We start from the raw sequence: 20,337 nt of genomic DNA, 5'->3' as shown, positions 1-20,337 counted from the left end.
TCGAGCCTCCCACGCGCGCCTCCTTCCCGGCCGCCGCGGCGCCCTCTCGGTGCCACCGCGTCCCGTGGGGCGGGCAGCCCCCGGGGCACCGCCAGCTCGTCTCGCTCGCGGAGGGAAGCGACTGTGGACGGTCGGCTCGCGTCCGCCTTCCACCCGAGCCGCCGCGGCCCGGCGCTCGGCCCGCCCGCTGACGTCACCGGGCGGCCCCGCCCCCTCCGGGGCCCCGGGCCCTCGCGGCGGGGGCTGCCCGGGGTCGCGGGCAGTCAGTTGAGGCGGCCGGAGCTCCGCGGAGGGCGGGCCCGGCGTCCCGGTGCGGGCCATGCCGAGGAAGAAGCCTTTCAGCGTGAAGCAGAAGAAGAAGCAGCTGCAGGACAAGCGGGAACGGAAGCGAGGTCCGTGTGGGAGCGGGAGCAGGAGGCGGGGCTCGGGCGCCTGCACATCTGGAGGGAGAGGTGTGCCCGCTGCTGCGGCTCTGGGGGGCGTCGCAGGAGCGGGGGCGCGCGGCGACCCGTGCCTGAGACCCGGAGCGTCCCTTCCTGTAGTCCCCCGGCAGCTGCAAGCGGGGGGGAAGGATTGCCAGTTGGGGGGCGGGGAATCCCTCCAGCGCCAGCGGGGCCCCATCCCCGCAGCTCCCCGGAGGAGGGGTGAGCCCCCCCCACGCACATCCGGGAGGGTCCTGGGCCGAGTGACTGGCAAAAGATCGGGCCTTGAAACCAGCGGAGTGGGGTGATGAGGAGCCAGGGAGGTGGGGGGTCTTCTGGCCCCTGAGAACCGGCCCCTCCCCGCAGGGCTTCAAGATGGGCTGCGCTCCAGTTCCAACAGCCGCAGCGGGAGCCGGGAGCGGCGGGAGGAGCAGACTGATACCTCGGACGGGGAGTCCGTGACCCATCACATCCGCAGGCTTAATCAGCAGCCAACCCAGGGGCTGGGCCCGCGGAGCTTCGACCCAAATCGGTGAGGGTGTGCAGAGCGGGGGTGTGGGATGGGGTCCTGGCTGGAGTCCACCCGGAAGTCCGAACGTAAGTGCAGGTGGGGGGGTGGGAGCTAGGGAGGGGGGGAGCAGGCTGCTGCTGGTAGAGGCTTGGCTGTGTTGGCGTGTCCAGAGTGGTCCACAGCCTTCCCTTTGAGGAGGGAGTGGAGTTTGGCTTTAGAAGGGGCGAAAAGAGATGTGGAGGAAAGCTGACCGGTGGAGGAAAGAGATCTGAACAAGTGTAGAGGGAAGGCTGCCCAAGAGGAGGGAGGATGGAGTGTGTAGGCCTGGGGTTGTGCTGGAAGCCCTGTCCCTGTCCCCGCAGATACCGGCTGCATTTTGAGCGGGACAGCAGGGAGGATGTGGAGAGGAGGAAGAGAGCAGCCCGGGAGCAAGTGCTGCAGCCTGTCAGCCCGGAGGTACTGGAGCTGGACATCAGAGAAGTCTATCAGCCTGACTCAGGTGAGTCACAGGTCCATCCTGGGATCTTTGGCACGGGACATGCCCTGGGGAAAGGAATTTGGAAGGGTCGGGGCTGACCGGCAGGAGAAGAGTTGGTTACACACCCTTGAGCCCTGAAACTCTCCTCTTTCCTACTTGAACTTGGCTGTTTGCTCCAGTCCTAGACTTCCCTCGACGTCCTCCTTGGAGCTATGAGATGTCCAAGGAGCAATTGATGAGCCAGGAGGAACGCAGCTTCCAGGAGTATCTTGGGAAGATTCATGGGGCCTACCCCTCTTCGAAGCTCAGCTACTTTGAGCATAACCTGGAGGTGAGCGTGGGGTATATAGACCCATGGTCATGTTGGTCCGAATGGGAGGGGCACCATGCCTGGAGCTCCCTTCTCTTCCACCATCTCTTCTCTCTGCAGACATGGAGGCAGCTGTGGCGAGTGTTAGAGATGTCTGACATTGTCCTGCTCATCACTGATATCCGGCATCCAGTGAGTATGAAGGGTGAAGGTGGGCAAGGGGAGGAAGGCTTTTGAGGAGTCAAGGTCAGAGGCAGGAGTTGGAGGATAGGCAGGCATTTCTGTTCACTTCTAGTTACTCCACCCTGTGTTGATGTCCGCAGTCTGAGACTCGGTTCTTTACTCATCTGTTTTCTTAGCTTTTTGTTCTCATGTCTTTCTTGGCTGGCCCCCTTCTCCCCTTCCTTTGACACACCTCCCAGCCCGCCAGAGGTAGGCCAACACAAAGTTCCCTTATGGAACTCCTCATGGCATGATGGCTATGCATTGGGCTGTGAGCCACAAGGTCCGAAGTTCAAAACCACCAGCCGTCCCTTGGGAGAAAGATGGGCTTTCTACTCCCGTAAAGAGTTACAGTCTTGGAAACTCCCAGGGGCAGTTCTACCCTGTCCTGTGGGGTTACTGGGCAGTGAGTTTGGTTTGGTTTCGTGGAATTCCAAGGGATTTTTATGGAAGCAGCTAGGGACTTCCCCTGCCCTACCCACACATGCATTTTCCTCCGTAGCTCCTGGGCCATAGCGGTGCCTTCTACTCACTGTAAGATTCTACTCTCACCTGGAATGCTCAGCTTGGAGTTAGGGTTAGGTTCTTATCCTGGGCTACTCTCTTACAAATCTTGACCTTTTACTGTAATATTGTCCTTCAGAGGGAAAAAGAGAGGTCTGTGAGGACATTTGTGTCAGTGTCCCTTAATGACACATAAACTACATACACATGTCCTACGTGCAGATGTACACACAGTTACACATGCTTCACACCCATGCGCATACATGGCTACACATTTATGAGGAGGCTTTCAAATGTTGGTAGAAAAACGAAGTTAAGAGAGACCAGTTTCCCCACAAAACTTCTGAAGCTCCCTCGTGATATCCACACACATGCTAACTGCATCCATCTGCTCGCACAGCCTTCAGAACCTCGGTGCTGGGCCGCTGTTTCCTTATCTCATTTTTGGCCTGTCTCTGTCCCTAATCATGACCTAGAGGCTCAACGCTGGCGTTACTGACCCCTCTGTCGGCTCCACTTTGGCTGATTTGCTCGTCTCACCGAGAGCCTGCTCCTGCCAGGGCCTTGTGTCTGAGTCACTGCTCCATCCGTTACCCACTGGCTGCAGGTTGTGAATTTCCCGCCCGCGCTTTATGAGTACGTGACTGGAGAACTTGGGCTGGCCCTGGTGCTGGTTCTGAACAAGGTGGACCTGGCCTCGCCGGCTCTCGTGGTTGCCTGGAAGCACTATTTCCACCAACACTACCCCCAGCTGCACATCGTCCTGTTCACCTCTTTCCCTCGGGATCCCTGCGCCCCACAGGACCCCAGTAGCGGTGAGCGGGCAGTGAGGGCCCCGTGGAGAGCTGGGGTGGCAGTGCACCAGGGGGACAGCAGAGATGCTTGTGAACCATGGGGCTCCTGAGCTCGGGTCCCACGGCGGTGGCAGAGGTGGGCTGCGGAAGCCTGCGTGTTAACCCTTTGTGTCTTCTGACCTTAGTCTTAAAAAAGAGTCGGAAGCGTGGGAGAGGGTGGACCCGGGCTCTGGGACCGGAGCAGTTGCTCAGAGCCTGTGAAGCCATCACTGCGGGGAAAGGTATGTGCCCCTCGGAAGGTACCATGGGACACCTGAGACCGGAGGTCCTGCAAGTCAGCCCCCCTCTGTTGTAGACGCGTTAGAGAGGCTGTGGGTCATGGGGGCTGAATAGCAAGACGGTGGGCAGGCACTTCAGTGGGATGCAGCCTTCAGTCTCCTCCGTACTTTGTAGAAACAGGGAAATGCCAGTGGTTTTGGGGGTGGGTTGACAAACAAGCTGAGGAGAGGCTTTTGGGCTGCTCACCCCAGAGGGCACTCACCCATCAGCTGTTGATACACAGTTGGGGGGGGTGGTCACTGTTCTCGCTGGTCCCAGGGAGAGCCGCCTCCGCCTTCTTCTTCCCAAGCAGTAGACCTGAGCAGCTGGCGGGAGAAGATTGCACGGGACGTGGCTGGGGCCCCCTGGGGCAATGGCTCCGGGGAGGAGGAGGAGGAGGACGATGGACCCGCAGTCCTGGTGGAGCAGCAGACTGATTCTGCCATGGAGCCAGCCGGCCCCGCTCGGGAGCGCTATAAGGACGGGGTGGTGACCATCGGCTGTGTGGGTAAGGAAGCGGCATTGCAGACACACACACAGTTTCAGTGCTTGGCAAAGAGGGGTGGGATCAGGCCCCATTAGGTCTCAGGACTTCGAAGAGGCAACGCAGAGGAGGCCCCGTCTGCTGAATGAATCCACCTCTTCCCAGCTGTGTGACCCCCAGCAAATTCATTAACTGCTCTGAGTCTCTGTTCCTTTGATGAAAAAACTGAGGTCCTCGATCCCTAATGAAAGGAGTGGACTGAAGGATAAGTGGAATGGTGCTGAGGGGGCCTAGCAATGCCCGACAAATAAAGCCGTTAGAGCGTAGTACTGATAGGGGGCTGCCACGTACCAAGCATTGTTCAGAGTGATTTTGGTTTTATAATACTGCATATGAATATGCAATGTTTGTATAAATATAATTGTTGTCAATTAACAGTATAATATTGGTATAACATGCAATATTAACATTGCATATTAATTTTGTGCATGCTACTGTTCTTTTGTAAGGCGATCTGGTTGGCCATGTGGTAGGTTAGGTATTGGGCTGCTAACTATAAGGTCAGTGGATCAAAACCACCTGCTACTCTTGAGCGAGAGAGTGGAAGGGGCCCTGGAAATATGTACTCTCTTGGGAAACTGAATCGGGTGGCTGTGAGTCGGTGTTTTCTCGTGTTCAGCTGTAGCACTGAGCTTAGCGTGATTGTCAAGTTGTATTGGGCCTGGGTCTTAGTCCTAAGTAAGGGCTATTATCAAGGAGAAGTTTCTGCACTCTGCCCACCGTGGGGAGAAAGGAATGTCCGATTAGAGCCCCGAGTCCCTCCATTTTTCGGTGTGATTTTTTAAAGTAGTGTATGTTGGAAAGGTGAGGTGAGACCTTGCCACAGTCGTATGTCTGAGGTGATATTGGAAATAACTCAGCCCAGAAGTGGAGAAAGTGCAGCTGATAATTGGGCTTCTTGGAGCAAGTGCTCTGGACTTGGCCTTCAATCTTCGTGTTGTTTTGGGAAAAACCTGTCTGGATGCTGAGAGATTTCTCTTTGCTAGTCGCTGCCACCTGGCTTTCCCCGACTCCCTGACCTCTGCCCCCAGGCTCTCGCTCACACGGGGCTTCTAGTCGGCCTCTGTGTGCATTTGTGGGTGGGTGTTCAGGGCCTGTACCAGGGACAGCGTTGGCTTGGTTCTGGACTTTGGGAGTCCCTCAGCTCTCATTCACTTAGCCTTCAGCACCTACTAGGGCCGGGTGCTGTACCAGGGACGAGACAGGGTGCTGTGAAAGTGACAGGAAATATCCCTGCCCCGGAGTCACTGTTGCAGGACGATGAGAGGAGCCCCGGGGGACCGTGAGTAAGCACTTAGCTGCTAACAGAAAGGTCGTCGGCAGGTCTCCAGTGGCTCAGAGGGAGAACAGAGCTGGCAGTCTGTGCTGTGAAGCCCTCTGCGGGCAGTTCGCTGTCCTCCAGGGCCGCAGGAGTTAGAAGCGATTCCAGTGCACACAGCAACAACAAAGGCAACGGGAAATAGAGCCATGAGAGAGTAACTGGGAGCAGGTGGGCCTCTGGGAAAAGCCCCCAAAGACTGTGGGTAATGAGGGGAAGGTGGCCAGTCAGAGCTGGGGGAAAGGGCCTTTGGGTAAGGAGGTTCCCTGGTCCCCAAGTGGAAAGTTTTTGTTTTTTTTAATCATTTTATTAGGGGCTCATACAACTCTTATCTCAATCCATACATCAATTGTGTAAAGCACATTTGTATATCCATTGCCCTCATCATTCTCAAAACATTTGCTCTAAAGTGGAAAGTTCTTGAGGAAGAAATGAACTTGGTGATTGTGGGCCCAGCAGGAGTGCTGGGGGTTGGTCAGAGTTGGGGGAATCAGAGTTAGGGAGTCAGGGAAGAATATCGGGATGAGGTTGGAGAGGTCTTCAGGGGCCACATCATCTCGGGCCTTTTTGACTAGAAGAAGGCATTAAAGTTTTAATTCTAATAAGATGCCAGTGGTGGGTTTTTGAGCAGGAGAATGACAGGCTCTCAATTCCTTTTTTTTTTTTTTTCATCAGGAAATTATTTTAATGGTTACAGAACTTTTTTGAAAAGCAGAATCCATACTTAGCTGGCAGGGGAGATACCATGATCCTCACGAAGGTGGTTTTCCCAGAGCGAGGCTTATCCATTGCACTCCGGATGTGCTGACCCCTGCGACTTCCCCAAATGTAGGAAACTCAGCTGCATCGTTTGTGGTAGTGGGGGGCTGTGTGCGCTCTCCCCTAAAAAAAAAGAAAAGCAAAGCAGAGTCCATATAAAATAATCCCTAAAACCAGACCCACGCCACTGAGTCCGTTCTGAGTCTGAGTGACCCGATGTAGAGTTTCTGAGACCGAAAAGCGTTACGGGAGCAGATGGCTTCATCTTCCTCCTTAGGAGAGGTGGGTGGTTTTGAACCACCGATCTTGTAGTTACCAAGCAGTCCAACGCGCCCCACAGCCCCACCAGGGCTCTTCCAGTGTAAAGTAGCAGTTGCTACCTCCGTCACTCAGAGGATCATTTATCTCGGGTCTCGGCAGAGGGGGCTAAATCAATGAAAGATTTGTTGGCTCAGAAATCATCGTAGGAAGCCCACCCCATGGATGATACCGTGCTGAATGCTTCTGACACGGCCTGGTCTTTCAACAAACAGTGCTCTCTCTTTCCATCTGCGCAGGCTTCGGGGCACTCCGCGCTCTGCGTTCGCTCCCTCCCAGTTCCCATTCTTTACTGCTGCTGCATTCAGTTCTGACTGTCTGTGCTTCACCTTTGTTCTTGTTTCAATAGTATTAAATCACCTCAGTGTTTTTTTCTCTTGGAAGTGTTTTACGACTGCTGAGGTTCTGAGCTATTGAGCTCTGTATAAACTCTCTCAGTACTGGCAAGAGCTACCGTCAAAGCCTTGAAGTTGTTTACAGGCTTGGCTGGCATCAATTTTCCCAGCAAAGGAAGCCGTTGAAGCTGTACTAAGCTGTCCTCAAAGGAGTTCTGGTAGCATAGGACTGCTAACTGCAAGGTCAGAAGTTCAAAACCACCAGCTCCTCCATGAGAGACAGATGAGACTGTCTGCTCCTGTAAAAATGGATAACCTTAAATAAAAAAACTTTTTAAAAGATAGCCTTAGACACTCTGTATAGGGTCACTGAGTTGGAACTGACCTGATGGCAGTGGATTTGGCTTGTTTGAGGGGGAGGATTGGTAAGAGGCAGCTGAGGGCAACAGAGGCCATGCCAGTCACTCACAGAGATGGGGAGAGCAGTTTCTTAGAGTGGCAGAAGTGGCGGGTAGTGAGACAGGTAGAACAAACAGAATTGCTGGTGGATTGCATTGAGGGGAGAGGAGAAAGGAGGAGTAAAAGAAAGATGTCCAGGCTTGGTGCCTGACCCTTTGGGAAGACCGGGAGAGGAGCAGATTGAGGGGACAGGAGGGCGAACCCACTGTCATCCATCAACTCCAAGTCTCGGCGGCCCTGCAGGACAAAGTAGAACTGCTCGATCGGGTCTCTGAAGCTGTAAATCTGTATAGGAGCAGACAGCCTCACATTGCATGCATGGAGCAGCTGGTGGGCTTGAACCACCCGCCTTGTGGTTACCAGTCTAACACTTAACCTACCAAGCCACCAGGCCTCTTTGAGGATCAGGGAACCAAAAAGGGAACAGAAAGTTAAACTTTGGGATCTTTTCAAAGATCCCAAGTGGAGCTATTGAATGAACAGTTGAGGATAAGGCTCTAGAGTTCAGGAGGGTAGGAGAGGGTTGGAAGAGATTTGAATTAGGAAGAGATGTAAATGGGGAGACACTGATGGAGGGTACTGAAAGCCATGGAGTTGGATGGGATGTGGGAGAGGGGGAAGATGAAGAAGAGAAAGCCAAGGGACTGGGTTGGGGCACGGCGGCATTTAGAGGCTCGGACTAGGAGGAAGAAATCCTAGAGTCTCCCAGAAGTCAATGTAAAAAAATGTTTGAAGAGGAAAGGAGAGATCAGCTGTGTCCCCTGTTCTGGTGGGCCAAAGAAGATGGGAGCAAGGATTTGCCCTGTGGGCTGGGCTCGACTCTGCAGGTCTGTGGCTTCAGTGTAGGCGTGGTGGCGAAATCCAGGCTGTGGTTGGCCCACGGGGGGAACGTGCCGTAACAGGACCGAACCTCACGTCAGTTGCACACAGGGATCCAGACACAACAGTGCCTCTTGCCTAGTGTGTGGTCTCACAGTGCAAACGCTGCCAGGCTAGACCACACTCTAGTGGTACAGGACACAGGACTAAAACAATGAGAAATGGGATCTGTTTAGGAGAATGGATCAGTGGGGTCTCCGAGGCAGGGGGCTGCCCACCGGGCCCAGAGGTGGGTCTTCCAAGGCCCACTAGACTGCCGTTGATGTTTGGTGCATTTTTTCACGAGTTATAGTTCATAGTCACAAAGTTGGCACGGAGACATGACATGCAGTTGTCTTCTAAGTAGTTGTATCAGAAAGTCAGAAAGGGGAAAGAGAAAGCCGGATGATGGGGATTGTCCAGGGCGGCTCTTTCCCACCCTCCGCCTTCCCTCCCTGCCTTCTTTTCCCTTCCTGTGAAAGAGGTACTCCTGTGGTGTTGCAACAGGACCACAGGCGCGTGGGGGGGCATCTACTTTGCTTCAGCCACATTCAGCTGCCCAGGGAACAGCAACCAGCTTCGTTTTATAGGGTTGAGGTTGCCCCAGGGGAGTGAGCTGGGGGAGAGGCAAGACCAGGGAAAGCCGAGGTCTGGCGAGTGCCTGACTGTAGGTAGCGCTGGCTATGTGAAAGAACTGGGCTTTAGAAGTGCGACCTGGGCACTGAGTGGCCAGCAGGCTGTACCAAAGTCAGCCGGGCAGGGGTGCTGGTGGTCATGAGGAGGGAGGCCATGCGCTTGCCCTCTCCCCTTCTCCTTGGGTGAATCACTGGTGCGTATTATGAGATGCATGTCTGCGTGCTCCACACCACGAAGTGGTACTTGGTGTCTGGCTTAATCCTGCCAACTGGAGGTAGAAAATAACCCCTATGGTGGAAGGGGAAACAGAGGAAGTTCAGGAAGTTGCCTTGCTGTCACCAAGGTGGTGCACAGAGGCGCCAGGATCCTCACCTGGCAACCCAGAGTTGCCTGCGCAGGACCTGTACCTCTCAGCTGGCTCCCCGCCCAGAGTGGCTGAGGCTTCAAGCAGCCCTGCCGAGTGAGGCCCCGGGACGGGAAATGCTCATGTTCTTTGTGCTTGCCTTGCCCGCCCCAGGTTTCCCCAACGTGGGAAAGTCTTCGCTGATCAACGGCCTGGTGGGGCGGAAGGTTGTGAGTGTGTCCAGGACGCCGGGCCACACCCGATACTTTCAGACCTATTTCCTCACGCCTTCTGTGAAGCTCTGTGACTGCCCCGGCCTCATCTTCCCCTCTCTCCTGCCCAGGCAGCTGCAGGTACTTGGGCAGAGGGAGCAGGGGACTGGGAGAGAAGCGGGACGTGGAGGGGGAGGACTAAGTGTCCTTGTTTCTGTTAGGTCCTGGCAGGGATCTACCCCATTGCCCAAATCCAGGAGCCATACACAGCCGTGGGCTATCTAGCCTCCCGGGTCCCCGTCCAGGCGCTGCTCCGCCTGCGCCACCCAGAGGCTGTGGGCCCCTCAGCAGAGCACGCCTGGTGTGCCTGGGATGTCTGTGAAGGTAGGTCCCACCTGTCTGACTTCTCCTTCCCACCTGACTTCAGCGGCTCTCCCTGACCTGCCAGCCTTCTGCTGCTGCTTAGAGATTCTGCCATCCAGGAGCAACTGCCCCCCAGCCAGCGAGTTCTCTGGCCTGGAATGCTCTCAGGGAAACGGGAAGGGCTGGGATAAGGGGTTGGGGTGGTGGCTGGGACCTGGTTGGCTGGCCCCTTTCCCTTGGTTCTTTCTCTCCGCAGCCTGGGCAGAGAGGCGTGGTTACAAGACCGCCAAGGCGGCTCGCAATGACGTGTACAGGGCCGCCAATAGCCTCCTGCGGCTGGCGGTGGATGGCCGCCTCAGCCTGTGTTTCCATCCGCCTGGCTTCAGCGAACAGAAAGGTCAGAGAGCCAGGTGGTGGTCCTTGCTGTGCCTCTTCTCCACCTTTCCCTGGCTTGAGTCCCTGCCTCAAAGCTCGCCCCGCCCCTCCAAGCCCCAGCCACCTCCCACTTCTTTTTTTTTCTGGTCTGGTTCCCTAGGCACCTGGGAGTCCCATCCAGAAACCATGGAGCTGGTGGTCTTGCAGGGCAGGGTGGGCCCAGCAGGTGATGAGGAAGAGGAAGAGGAGGAAGAGGAAGAACTGAGTAGCTCCTGTGAGGAAGAAGGAGAGGAAGACCGGGATGCAGATGAGGAGGGGGAAGGAGATGAGGACACCCCTACCTCAGCTCCAGGGTCCAGCCTGGCTGCCCGAAACCCTTATGCCCTTCTGGGTGAGGACGAGTGCTGAGTCCCACCCTGCGCCATCTGCCCTGCCCAGTATCTGCTTTTGGACTGACCTGGGGGAATCCCCTCTGCTGGCCCGATTGTGAATAAAGATTGTCTGCTTCGTAGCCCTTTCCCCAGATGGACCCAAGTGAGAGCACGTGGCTCAGGCTCAGAAACGGGGAGGAGAGCTCCTCTCCTTTTCCTTCGTGTCTGCATTCACTTTGCTCAGCAACAGTTCTCAGGAGGGACCCCAGCAGGTCCCAACCCCTGCAAAGCAGCTTCCTGTGCCCACCCACTTTGCACCCTAGGGTTCAGGTGATGCTGAGGAAAGTGTGTGTGTGTGTGTGTGTGTGTGTGTGTGTGTGTGTGTGTGTGTGTGTGTTTTCTAGGAGCGTGATCTAAATCCAACTCTGTGGAGTCTGTGCCATTCATTGCCCCTCCGACCCGAGTAGGCGATGTGTGCTCCCTGCCACCAGAGCCGGGACTGCACTTCTGGGAAAAGCAGCCGCGTGAGCAGGTGTCACAAGCCAACCGATGTCTACCAGTGAGGTTTTTTAACAAGATTTCGTGAAGCTCAGCAAGTACTCACTGAGGGTTTACAGTGTGCCTGGACTGTAATCCAGACCTCAGTCCCCATATCCAGGTATTTGCATTATGCTCACCAAAGGCTGGGGGCCCCTGTGGTGGAACCCCAGAACTTCCTGCCCACCGAAATTCCTAATGAAGACATCATGCTTGTGACAACGTCCATGGAACGTTTAGGAGTACGTCTTGATTACTGGCACACAACTAGTAGGCCCATTTATGACCTGGGCAGAACAGCCCTTGAAGCAAAATGTTCAGTTTCATAGCTTAAAATCAATCCCAGCTGCTAAAGGTGTGCCAGAGAACCAGGAGAGGGTGCAGACCCAGCCTCCTGAGTCCTGTTTTCCCTGCTTTGGGGATGAAGCAAAGGTGACCAGTGCAGGCTCCAACCTAGGAGACACCAGAAGGCTGCAGGAGTCAGACCCAGGCCACCCCTTGCCTTGCTTGTAGAGTCTTTTGACTCCCTAGGTGCGTTTCTTTGGGGGGGAAGGGGTAAGGGACATGGTTCGTTGGCTGCTATCATGGCTGTGTCTGGGTTAGATGGAAGCACAGCACATTGTTTCACTGCCTGGAAAGGAAGAAACCCAGGATTCCCTGCGTGTCTCCTGCTGCGGCTGCTCTTGTTCTCACCTCTTGGCTACCTCGTGAGTTTGGGGGTGGGGATGAAGGGCTGAAACCGGAGGTGGGTGGGGGTCTGTGTGAGTGGCGGGTGAGGCGGGGAGGTTTGACTCTTGAAGATCTGGAAGTAGGAAACAAACATCCCCCAGGGACTGGGCTGTAAATGACTCCTCTCAGGTCTTTGCCAGTGACTTGCTCTCTGTCGGAAGGTAACATTGGGGAAAGAACTATTTTAGGAACAAATGGATGAGGGAAAAGATGGGTAAATGACCTCAATCCCAGGATCTGAGGCTGAGGTTGACCTTGTGGTTAGCAGCCCTAGGAACTACTTGGTATTCCTGTAGCACTTCCTTACCATGGATCGCTGATGTTCTTGCATTACACTTACATAATTTGTTATACATAGCTTTATATGAAGAGAGGCTTAGATAAGTGATCTACCCAGGACCATGCATTGTGTCTGGGGCCAGGGGAAGCTTGGAAGGCAATGGGTCACTGAGTTAGAATCAACTTGGCCGCAGTGCATTTGGTTTGGGTTCTGAGTGGCCCCCAGGAAGAAAGATCGGAAGAACTGCTTCATAAAGGTTGCAGCCCAGAAAATCCCGTGGAGCACTTCCACTCGGTAATACATGCGACCCACAGGTTCCCCGCGAGCCTGGGATGAACTCCATGGCAGCTACCCTGTTGCCCCGAAAATAAGAGTGTCATTAATTTTTGCTCCCAAAGATGCACTAGGTCTTATTTTCAGGGGATGTCTTATTTTTCCATGAAGAAGAATACGGTACACATGTATTATTCTATTAAAAGAGACCTCACACTTCCTGTCTGCTCTGGCTGCGCTGCAGCCAACAGTGAGCTGCACGGCGGTGCCCGCTGCTATGGGTCCAGAATTACGGTAGCTTGGGGGGGCTTATTTTCGGGGAGGTCTTATTTTCAGGGTGATGCCTTATATTTCATCGAGAGGCAAAACTGTAAGTAGGTCTTGTTTTCGGGGGATGTCTTACTTTCGGGGAAACAGTAACAACATAATCTAGAAAGGAGCTGTCATCAGTTGGGGAGTAGGGTTTTCTAAAAAGGTAGGATTGAATTATGTCCACCCCCTCAAAAAAAAAATGTACATCAGCTAGCTTGAACCAGTTTGGCAGAACCAACACCTAATTTTTTGTTGAGTTTGGAGATCTGGTTGTTAAAATGGCACTTGTAAGCAGAGTTCTCTCTAAGGTGGGTGGCTTGGCAGCCACCCTGTGTTAGAAACCAGAAGTTTGAAGTCCTTACTCATTTTTAATGTTCATCTGCATAATGGAGTATTCTAAGGATACGTAATACTCATTCCATCCATAGGCATAAAAACTAGATGGACCTGTGCTTATAATATTTTCTCATTTCATGAAACTCATTATACTTTTGATGAAATACTACATTTTTATTCCCTTACAGTTGTTACTTCAGTAAATAAGCATGGAACCTGGAGAGAAAAAGTCCCAAATCAGCAGAGGTGACACACTGCCATTCCTGTGCTTTGGGTTACACCCCAGATTCCCACAGGATGTCTTGAGTGAATGATGCAATTCCTGACAGTGTTAAAAGAACTAAAAATATCGTCAGAACAATTGCTGTAAGTTCAGCAGAAGCAGAAAGCGATTTTTTAAAGAGGACTAATATGTTCAGAGGAGAGAAGTCCCCTGTTTTCTAATATATCAACATGATGACTGTTGTTTAATTGGCCTACCTCTAAAGCAGTGGTTCTCAACCTGTGGGTCGCGACCCCTTCTGGGGTCGACCGTGAAAGGGATTTCCTAAGACCACGGAAAACACATCTTTCAGATGGTCTTAGAACCAAGACCGCTCCAGGCAGGTCCCCCCAGATGCAGATACGCCCACATACCAGTACCCGGCGTGAAGACTGCTATCCAAGCTATACCATGCTTCAAGACAAAATTTCATTTATTTGTAATTAGAAATAAATATTTCGCAATAGATAATTACATATTGTTTTTGTGATTAGTCACTATGCTTTAATTATGTTCAACTTGTAACAATGAAAATACACCCAGCATATCAGATATTTACATGATTCATAACAGTAGCAAAATTACAGTGATGAAGTAGCAATGAAAATAATTTTATGGTTGGGGGTCACCACACCATGAACTGTATTAAAGGGTCCAGGTATTAGGAAGGTTGAGAACCACTGCTCTAAGGCAGGGGTCCTCAAACTTTAAATGGGGTGCCAGTTCACTGTCCCTCAGACCCGTTGGAGGGCCAGACTATAGTTTAAAAAAATACTATGAAAAAAAAAAAACTATGAACAAATTCCTATGCACACCGCACATATCTTATTTTGAAGTAAAAAACAAATGGGGCAAAAACACCCGGCGGGCCGTAGTTTGAGGACGCCTGCTTAAAGGAATGGGATCCTACTCTCACGGTGAAAAGATGGCTAAAGATAAGTCACACAGCCAATAATGCTTGGATAAAAGAAAGGAATATTACAAGTGAGGATGCGACTCAAGAAGCAACATGGAAATATCTTAAATAGCAGTTTTAAGCCAGGTATTATTAATTTTTCATTGATATTTTGAAGCTGATAAAAATGTAGTTTTGTATACCTCATTTATTGTTCTTAAGCATTTGTTGTGTGGCATCATTTTTTTTAATACTTGCAGTGGTCATTAGGGCAGTGAGCTGGTTGTTAAGCGCCTTGAATCTCACCACTGTCTGTATCGGAGGTTGAGCGCTGGTGCTGTGGTGGGTGCTGTCAACCTTTAGTAAGGTCAGCAGTTCACACTCCCAGCTGCTCTGAGGGAGAAAAAAAGAGGAGGTTTTCTACTCAGACACCCACAAGGGGAGCTCTACCCTGCCCTGTAGGGTCCCTAGGAGTCAGCATCAACTCGCTGGCAGTGAGTTTTTATAGGTGGTCACACCCCCAGTTGTGACTCGGTTGTTTTGTTATGTTAATGAGACATGATTAATGTAAGGCACATCTACGGACAATCTCTTTGGGGTATAAAAGAAGTTAAACAAGGAAGGTGAGATTGGGAAAGAATGCTGTCAAGCCTCAGGAAGACAAAGCCCCAGAGGGAAGACCCTTTCTCCAGAGCCAACAGAGGATCTTCCCTGAGAGACAACACCCTGAATGCAGCCTTGGCGCCTCCTCACCCCTGGAGCCACCACTTGTTTGTCACGTGCCTGTTCTCTGGTGGCTTGTGCGTTGCTATCGTGATCCACCGTCCATGCTTACGGAAGCAGCAGCCAAGAGATCAACTGACATTGCATTGGGTAAATCTGCTGCACAAGATGTCTTCAAAGTGTTGAGAAGCAAGAATGTTACTTTGACGACTAAGGGGTGCCTAAACCAACCATAGTATTTTTTATTTGCCGTCATATACATGTGAAAGTGGGGCATTTGATTAAAGAAGATGGGAGAAGAATGGATGCATTTGAATAACGGTGCAGTGGAAGAATATTGAAAGTACCATGGATGGTCCAGAGAACAACAAATTTGTCTTGGAAGAAGTACAGCCAGAGTTGCTCCTTAGAAGCAAGGATGGTGAGAGCTTTTGTCTCACGTACTTTGGACATGTTATCAGGAGAGAGCAGTCCCTGCAATAGGACATTATACTTGCTAAAATAGAGGGGCGGTGAAAAGAGGAAGACCCTTGACAAGGTGGATGGGTGGACAAAGTGGCCGCAGCAATGGGCTCAACAAGAATGATGGTGGGAATGTTGCAGAACTGGGTGGTATACCATACACAGACAGCACCACCTCAGAATGTGCGAACATGAACATTTGTTTGTTAAAGACACCCAGTTGCAGTATTTTTGTTACAGTAGCACTAGATAACTAAGACACAGGCATATGCTTAATTATTGTATATACTTGAGTATAAGCCAACCTGAAGATTGGCCGAGGCACCTAATTTTACCACAAAAACTGCATTAAAAAGTGTGCTGAAAAATTCGGCTTATACACGAGTATATATGGTATTTCCCTTTAACTTATTTAGAGTAAAGAATTAATATGACATTCATCTACTAAGGTGGAATATGAGTCTTGAAAAAAGCTATATAGTCAAGAGTATTTACACAGTCAATGTTTTACAATAAACTACAGTTATTATATTTGTGCTCAAATGGTACCAAGTATTTCTAGTGGGAGTTCCTTTAAGCTAAGTCCTATATGATTTCTTTTGACTTTTTAAAATTTAAAATACATTAACATTATGATAAAGATATCCATAACACAAAACATAAAAAATATATATCCATAACATTAAAAATTTACCATTTTAGTTATAAAATTTCCTGGCATTAATTACATTGATAATGTTGTGTAATGATCATCACTATCTCTGGCACAAAAACCTTCATTTGGCTGGATGAATTATTTGTTGTAGAGGGACCAGCACAAAGCTGGTTCCTGTGAGGGAGAGGTTAATGGTGCCCTAAATATCTAACTTTTCCAAACTGTTGAATCACTTCATTATCTCTAACATCAACTACTCTTCTCAGCACCCTTACTCCTGTCTGGGGGTTCTGTAAGTCACTGCAGTGTCTCCCAGAACTCACTAACTGACAAGAAAATGGCTCACGCAATTATAGAGGCTGGCAAGTCCCAAATCTGAGAGTCAGACTTAAGTCCAGAGACTTCTCCTAACGTATGCAGTTGCAGGGTCTTATGAACTAAAGCAACAGATCAGAAGACAAACTTTGGTCTCCTAAAATTGTACAAGCTGAGGAATCAAGTCAGATGATAGGCTGTTGGCTCAAATTATAAGAACAGGAAGTCAGGTGATGAGGATCCAGATACAGGATCCAGAACAAGAGAGAGAACTTTGCTAGAACATCCAGCTCACCCACTGCCATTCAGTTGGGTCTGACTCAGAATGACCCTACGTGGGATTTCTGAGTTTATCAGTGTTTGAGTTCATCATTTGAAATGCTGAAAAAGGCACTGCAGAGACCTAGAACTGTAAATAATATAGCCTACATGCCTGAATCATTGCCCAATTAACCTTTCTTAGAAACACTTTTAGACTATCAAGTCCTTGACTAAATTTGAACCTCGTCTCTTAAATCCATTCCTGAAACTCTAGTCTTTAAAGCTAGACTGGGCTCTGTGTCCTTCCACTTGCCTTCAATCATTCTTCACCTAGTTGCTCATCCACTGAATCCACTAATATGTGTATCAGGTTATACAACTCTAAAGGACTTGCTCATAGATCAAGATAGTAAACTCATGCAGAAATTTGGATTTTCCCAAGGGTAAGGAAAGGCTTTAAAATGGCTCACAGCAGATAAACAATCCCAAGGAGAAAACAACAGGACAGATGTTTCGGGGGGACGGGGGAGACAGGGAGGTGGGGTAAAGGGAGCTAACAAACCCAGGAACAAGAGAACAAGAGATCTAAAAATCAATGGCAAGGAAGGTATAGAATGCCTAGTACGGTCTGATCAAGTATAATGTAACCAAGAGTATTATCGAGAACTGAATGAAGGTTGAACATGACAGTAGGACAAGAGGAAGGTAAAAGGAAATAGAGGAAAGAACTAGGAGGCAAAAGACATTTATAAATATAGGCGCGTATATAAGTAGATAATATATAATGATAGGAATATAGGTCTGTGTACATGTATTTATATGTTGAGAATCAAAGTAGCAGATGGACATTGTCCTCTACTCAAGTCCTCCCTCAATGCAAGAACACTTTATTCTAATAACCTGGCATTCTCTGATGCTCACCTTCCCTGACAGGATAGCTGAGGTCGAAATAGGTGCATAAACAAATGTGGTGAAGAAAGCTGAAGGTGCCCGGCTATTAGAATATATAGTGTCTGAGCTCTTAAAGGCTTGAAGATAAATAAGCAGCCATCTAGCAGGGAATCAACAAAGCCCACATGGAAGAAGCACACCAACCTGTATGATCATGGGGTGTCAACAGGATTGTGGGGGGAGGTCAGATGCTCCCTGCCATACTGCTGTCTTGTCCCACCACGGGTGCGCCTGCTGCCTGCTGCTGGGGACAATGGACTTTTTCTCCCTGAAGCTTGTGACCATTAGCTTGGTTCCTGTAGGTGGAGTTCACACCCTACCAGTAATGGTCTCTATCAGTTGAGCCAGGGAACAAGTCAAACAGGCTCTGTGACATCCAAAGTTAGGCTGCCATCCTGTATCTAGGATCCGCCCATCTTGCCGCTTGTATACCCCCAATCCCTCCTCTTCCTATTGCGTGGGTACCCCTAGATCACCCCTTCCCATTACTGTATTACCTATAGCACAACCTTCCTATGACGTATGTCTTCCCTTGTAATTAGGGGGCTACCATGTCCCCAGAGAATATAAGAGCCATGGTTAGCATTAAAGATTCTCTCTCTCTCCACGTGAACCACCAAGCGGGGCTGAGGTGAGCATGCTACTATGAAATGTGTCTGACTCCATTTATTTCTATATTTCTCTTCTATCTCTCATGCTCTCTATGACTTTACTATAATCTTTACTTTTTATCGTTGTACAATTGTGCCTACCAGACCTGTAATGATGTGCTAGGGGCTGGCTTCTCCTGGCACAGGATCAGATATCAGGCATCAGAAGACCCAACAATCATATCTATGTAAATGAGGGAGATCCAGTGGAGACCCAAGGTCCATCTGTAGACAATTGGGCATCTCCTCACAGAAGGGTCACAAGGAAGGGATGAGCCAGCCAGGATGTAATATAGCACTGATGAAACACACAACATTCCTCTAGTTTTTTAATGCTTCCAACCCCCTCTCTCATGACCCCAGTTTTAGCTTACAAATCCAGCCAGATCAGAGCATGTACACTGGTACAGATTAGAGCCCTCAACACACGGAATCCTGGACAGATAAACCCCTCAGGAACAATAATGGGAGTACTGACACCATGAAGTGGGGGAAGGAGGAGAAAGGGAGAACCGATTGCAATGACTGATGCATAAACCCCCTGCCCCAGGGGACAAACAACAAAAACATGGGTGAAGGGAGAGAGCAGAGGGTGTAAGAAAATAATTAATAATAGTAATCATTATTATTATCAAGGGTTCAAGAGGATGGGAGAGGGAGGGGAAAAAGAGGAGCTAGTACCAAGGGCTCAAGTAGAAAGAAAGTGTTTTGAAAATGATGGATAAACAATCCGGAGCAGAAAACAAGGGGACTGATGTTTTTTTTTGTGGGGGGGGCATAGGAGAAGGGGAGGTGGAGTAAAGGAAGTGGGTGTTAACAAACCCAGGAACAAGGGAATAACAATTGATCTAAAATCGATGGCAAGGAGGGCGTAGGATACCTGGTAGGGCTTGATCAAGGGCAATATAACCAAGAGGAATTACTGAAACCTGAATGAAGGCCAAACATGATAGTGGGACAAGAGGAAAGTAAAAAAAAATAGAGGAAAGAACTAGGAGGCAAAGGACATTTATAGAAGTCTTAATGCAGCCACGTACATATGTAAATATATATATAACAATAGGGAAATAGATCTATATACATATATTTATAGGTTTAGTATTAAGGTACCAGACAGACATTGGGCCTCCACTCAAGTACTCCCTCAATGCAAGAACACTTTGTTCTAATAATCGGGAATTCTGTGATGCTCACCTTCCTGACACGATCACTGAAGACAAAGTGGGTACATAAGCAAATGTGGTGAAGAAAGCTGATGGTGTCTGGCTATCAAAAGACATAGAGTCTGGGATCTTAAAGGCTTGACGTTAAACAAGCGGCCATCTAGCTGAGAAACAAGCAAGCCCACATGGAGGAAGCCCACTAGTCTGTGTGGTCATGAGGTGCCAATGGGATCAGGTACCAGGCATCAAAGACTCAGAATAAAAATCATCAATGTGAATGAGTGGAGGTGCAGAGTGGAGACCCAAAGCCCATCTGTAGACAAGGAAGAAAAAAGCCAGTCAGGGTACAGTAGAGCACAGTTGAAACATACAACTTTCCTCTAGTTCCTTAATGCTTCCTCTTCCCCACTATCATGACCCCAATTCTACCTTACAAATCTGGCTAGACCAGAGCATGTACAGAGGTACAAACAAGAGCTGGAAACATTGGGAATCCAGGACCTATAAGCCCCTCAGGACCCATATTGAGAGCAGTGGTATCATACCAAGAGGGTAAGGGGAAGATGGGAGGAGAAAGGGGGAATCGATCACAATGATCTACATATAACCCTCTCCCATGGGGGTGGATAACAGACAAGTGGTGAAGGGAGACATCAGACAGTGTAAGACATAAAAAATAATAATTTATAAATTATCAAGGGTTCATGAGGGGGGAAGGGAGGGAAAAAATGAGGACTGAAACCAAGGGCTGAAGTAGAAAAAAAATGTTTTGAGAATGATGATGGCAACAAATATACAAATGTGCTTGACACAATGGATATATATGTGGATTGTGATAAGAGTTGTAGGAGCCCCCATAAAATGATTTTTTTTATAAAAGAAAAGGATGATGGCAACCCATGTATAAATGTGCTTGATACAATTGATGAATAGATTGTCATAAGAGCTGTAAGAGCCCCCAATAAAATGATTTATAAAAAATATTTTAAAATAGCTCACAGCTCAGATTTAAACCATAGCTCTACCATCACTTCTACAGGATCCCTGAATAGTTTATAGACTGTTTAATACTAAATGCGTTCA

General features: G+C 49.8%; 1 protein-coding gene and 1 non-coding gene across 3 annotated transcripts; both read left to right on the top strand.

Annotated features, from left to right (window-relative positions):
* The first annotated feature begins 220 nt into the window (after positions 1–220).
* GNL1 (G protein nucleolar 1 (putative)) lies at positions 221–10,590 on the top strand. 2 transcript variants are annotated; one of them, XM_045293001.1, is made up of 12 exons: positions 221–392; positions 789–954; positions 1,296–1,432; positions 1,591–1,742; positions 1,842–1,913; positions 3,055–3,262; positions 3,427–3,522; positions 3,870–4,067; positions 9,304–9,482; positions 9,563–9,725; positions 9,961–10,101; positions 10,240–10,590. In XM_045293001.1, the coding sequence occupies exons 1-12, from the start codon at positions 320–322 to the stop codon at positions 10,485–10,487; spliced, it is 1,833 nt and encodes a 610-aa protein (XP_045148936.1). In that variant the 5' UTR covers positions 221–319; the 3' UTR covers positions 10,488–10,590. The 2 variants fall into 2 exon arrangements, with proteins under 2 accessions (XP_045148936.1, XP_004711719.1); XM_004711662.3 differs by having other exon boundaries at positions 223–392; positions 3,873–4,067.
* Positions 6,142–6,306, top strand: LOC115870434. The gene has a single exon (XR_004046709.1). It is a non-coding gene; the product is annotated as a U1 spliceosomal RNA (small nuclear RNA).
* Positions 10,591–20,337: the final 9,747 nt, after the last annotated feature.

The sequence above is a fragment of the Echinops telfairi genome, unplaced genomic scaffold, assembly GCF_000313985.2.
Source record: "Echinops telfairi isolate 266 unplaced genomic scaffold, ASM31398v2 ScPeMD7_655;HRSCAF=1070, whole genome shotgun sequence".
NCBI lineage: Eukaryota > Metazoa > Chordata > Mammalia > Afrosoricida > Tenrecidae > Echinops > Echinops telfairi.
The sequence above is the reverse complement of the archived record's forward strand: the minus strand, read 5'-3'. Positions and strand labels throughout refer to the sequence as shown.

Excerpts from the sequence above, each read along its gene's own strand:
- GNL1 (XM_045293001.1), top strand. The coding sequence starts at position 320 with ATGCCGAGGAAGAAGCCTTTCAGCGTGAAGCAGAAGAAGAAGCAGCTG. Across the intron at positions 1,914-3,054 it reads TCACTGATATCCGGCATCCA|GTTGTGAATTTCCCGCCCGC; the intron begins GTGAGTATGAAG and ends CACTGGCTGCAG. Across the intron at positions 4,068-9,303 it reads GGTGACCATCGGCTGTGTGG|GTTTCCCCAACGTGGGAAAG; the intron begins GTAAGGAAGCGG and ends TGCCCGCCCCAG.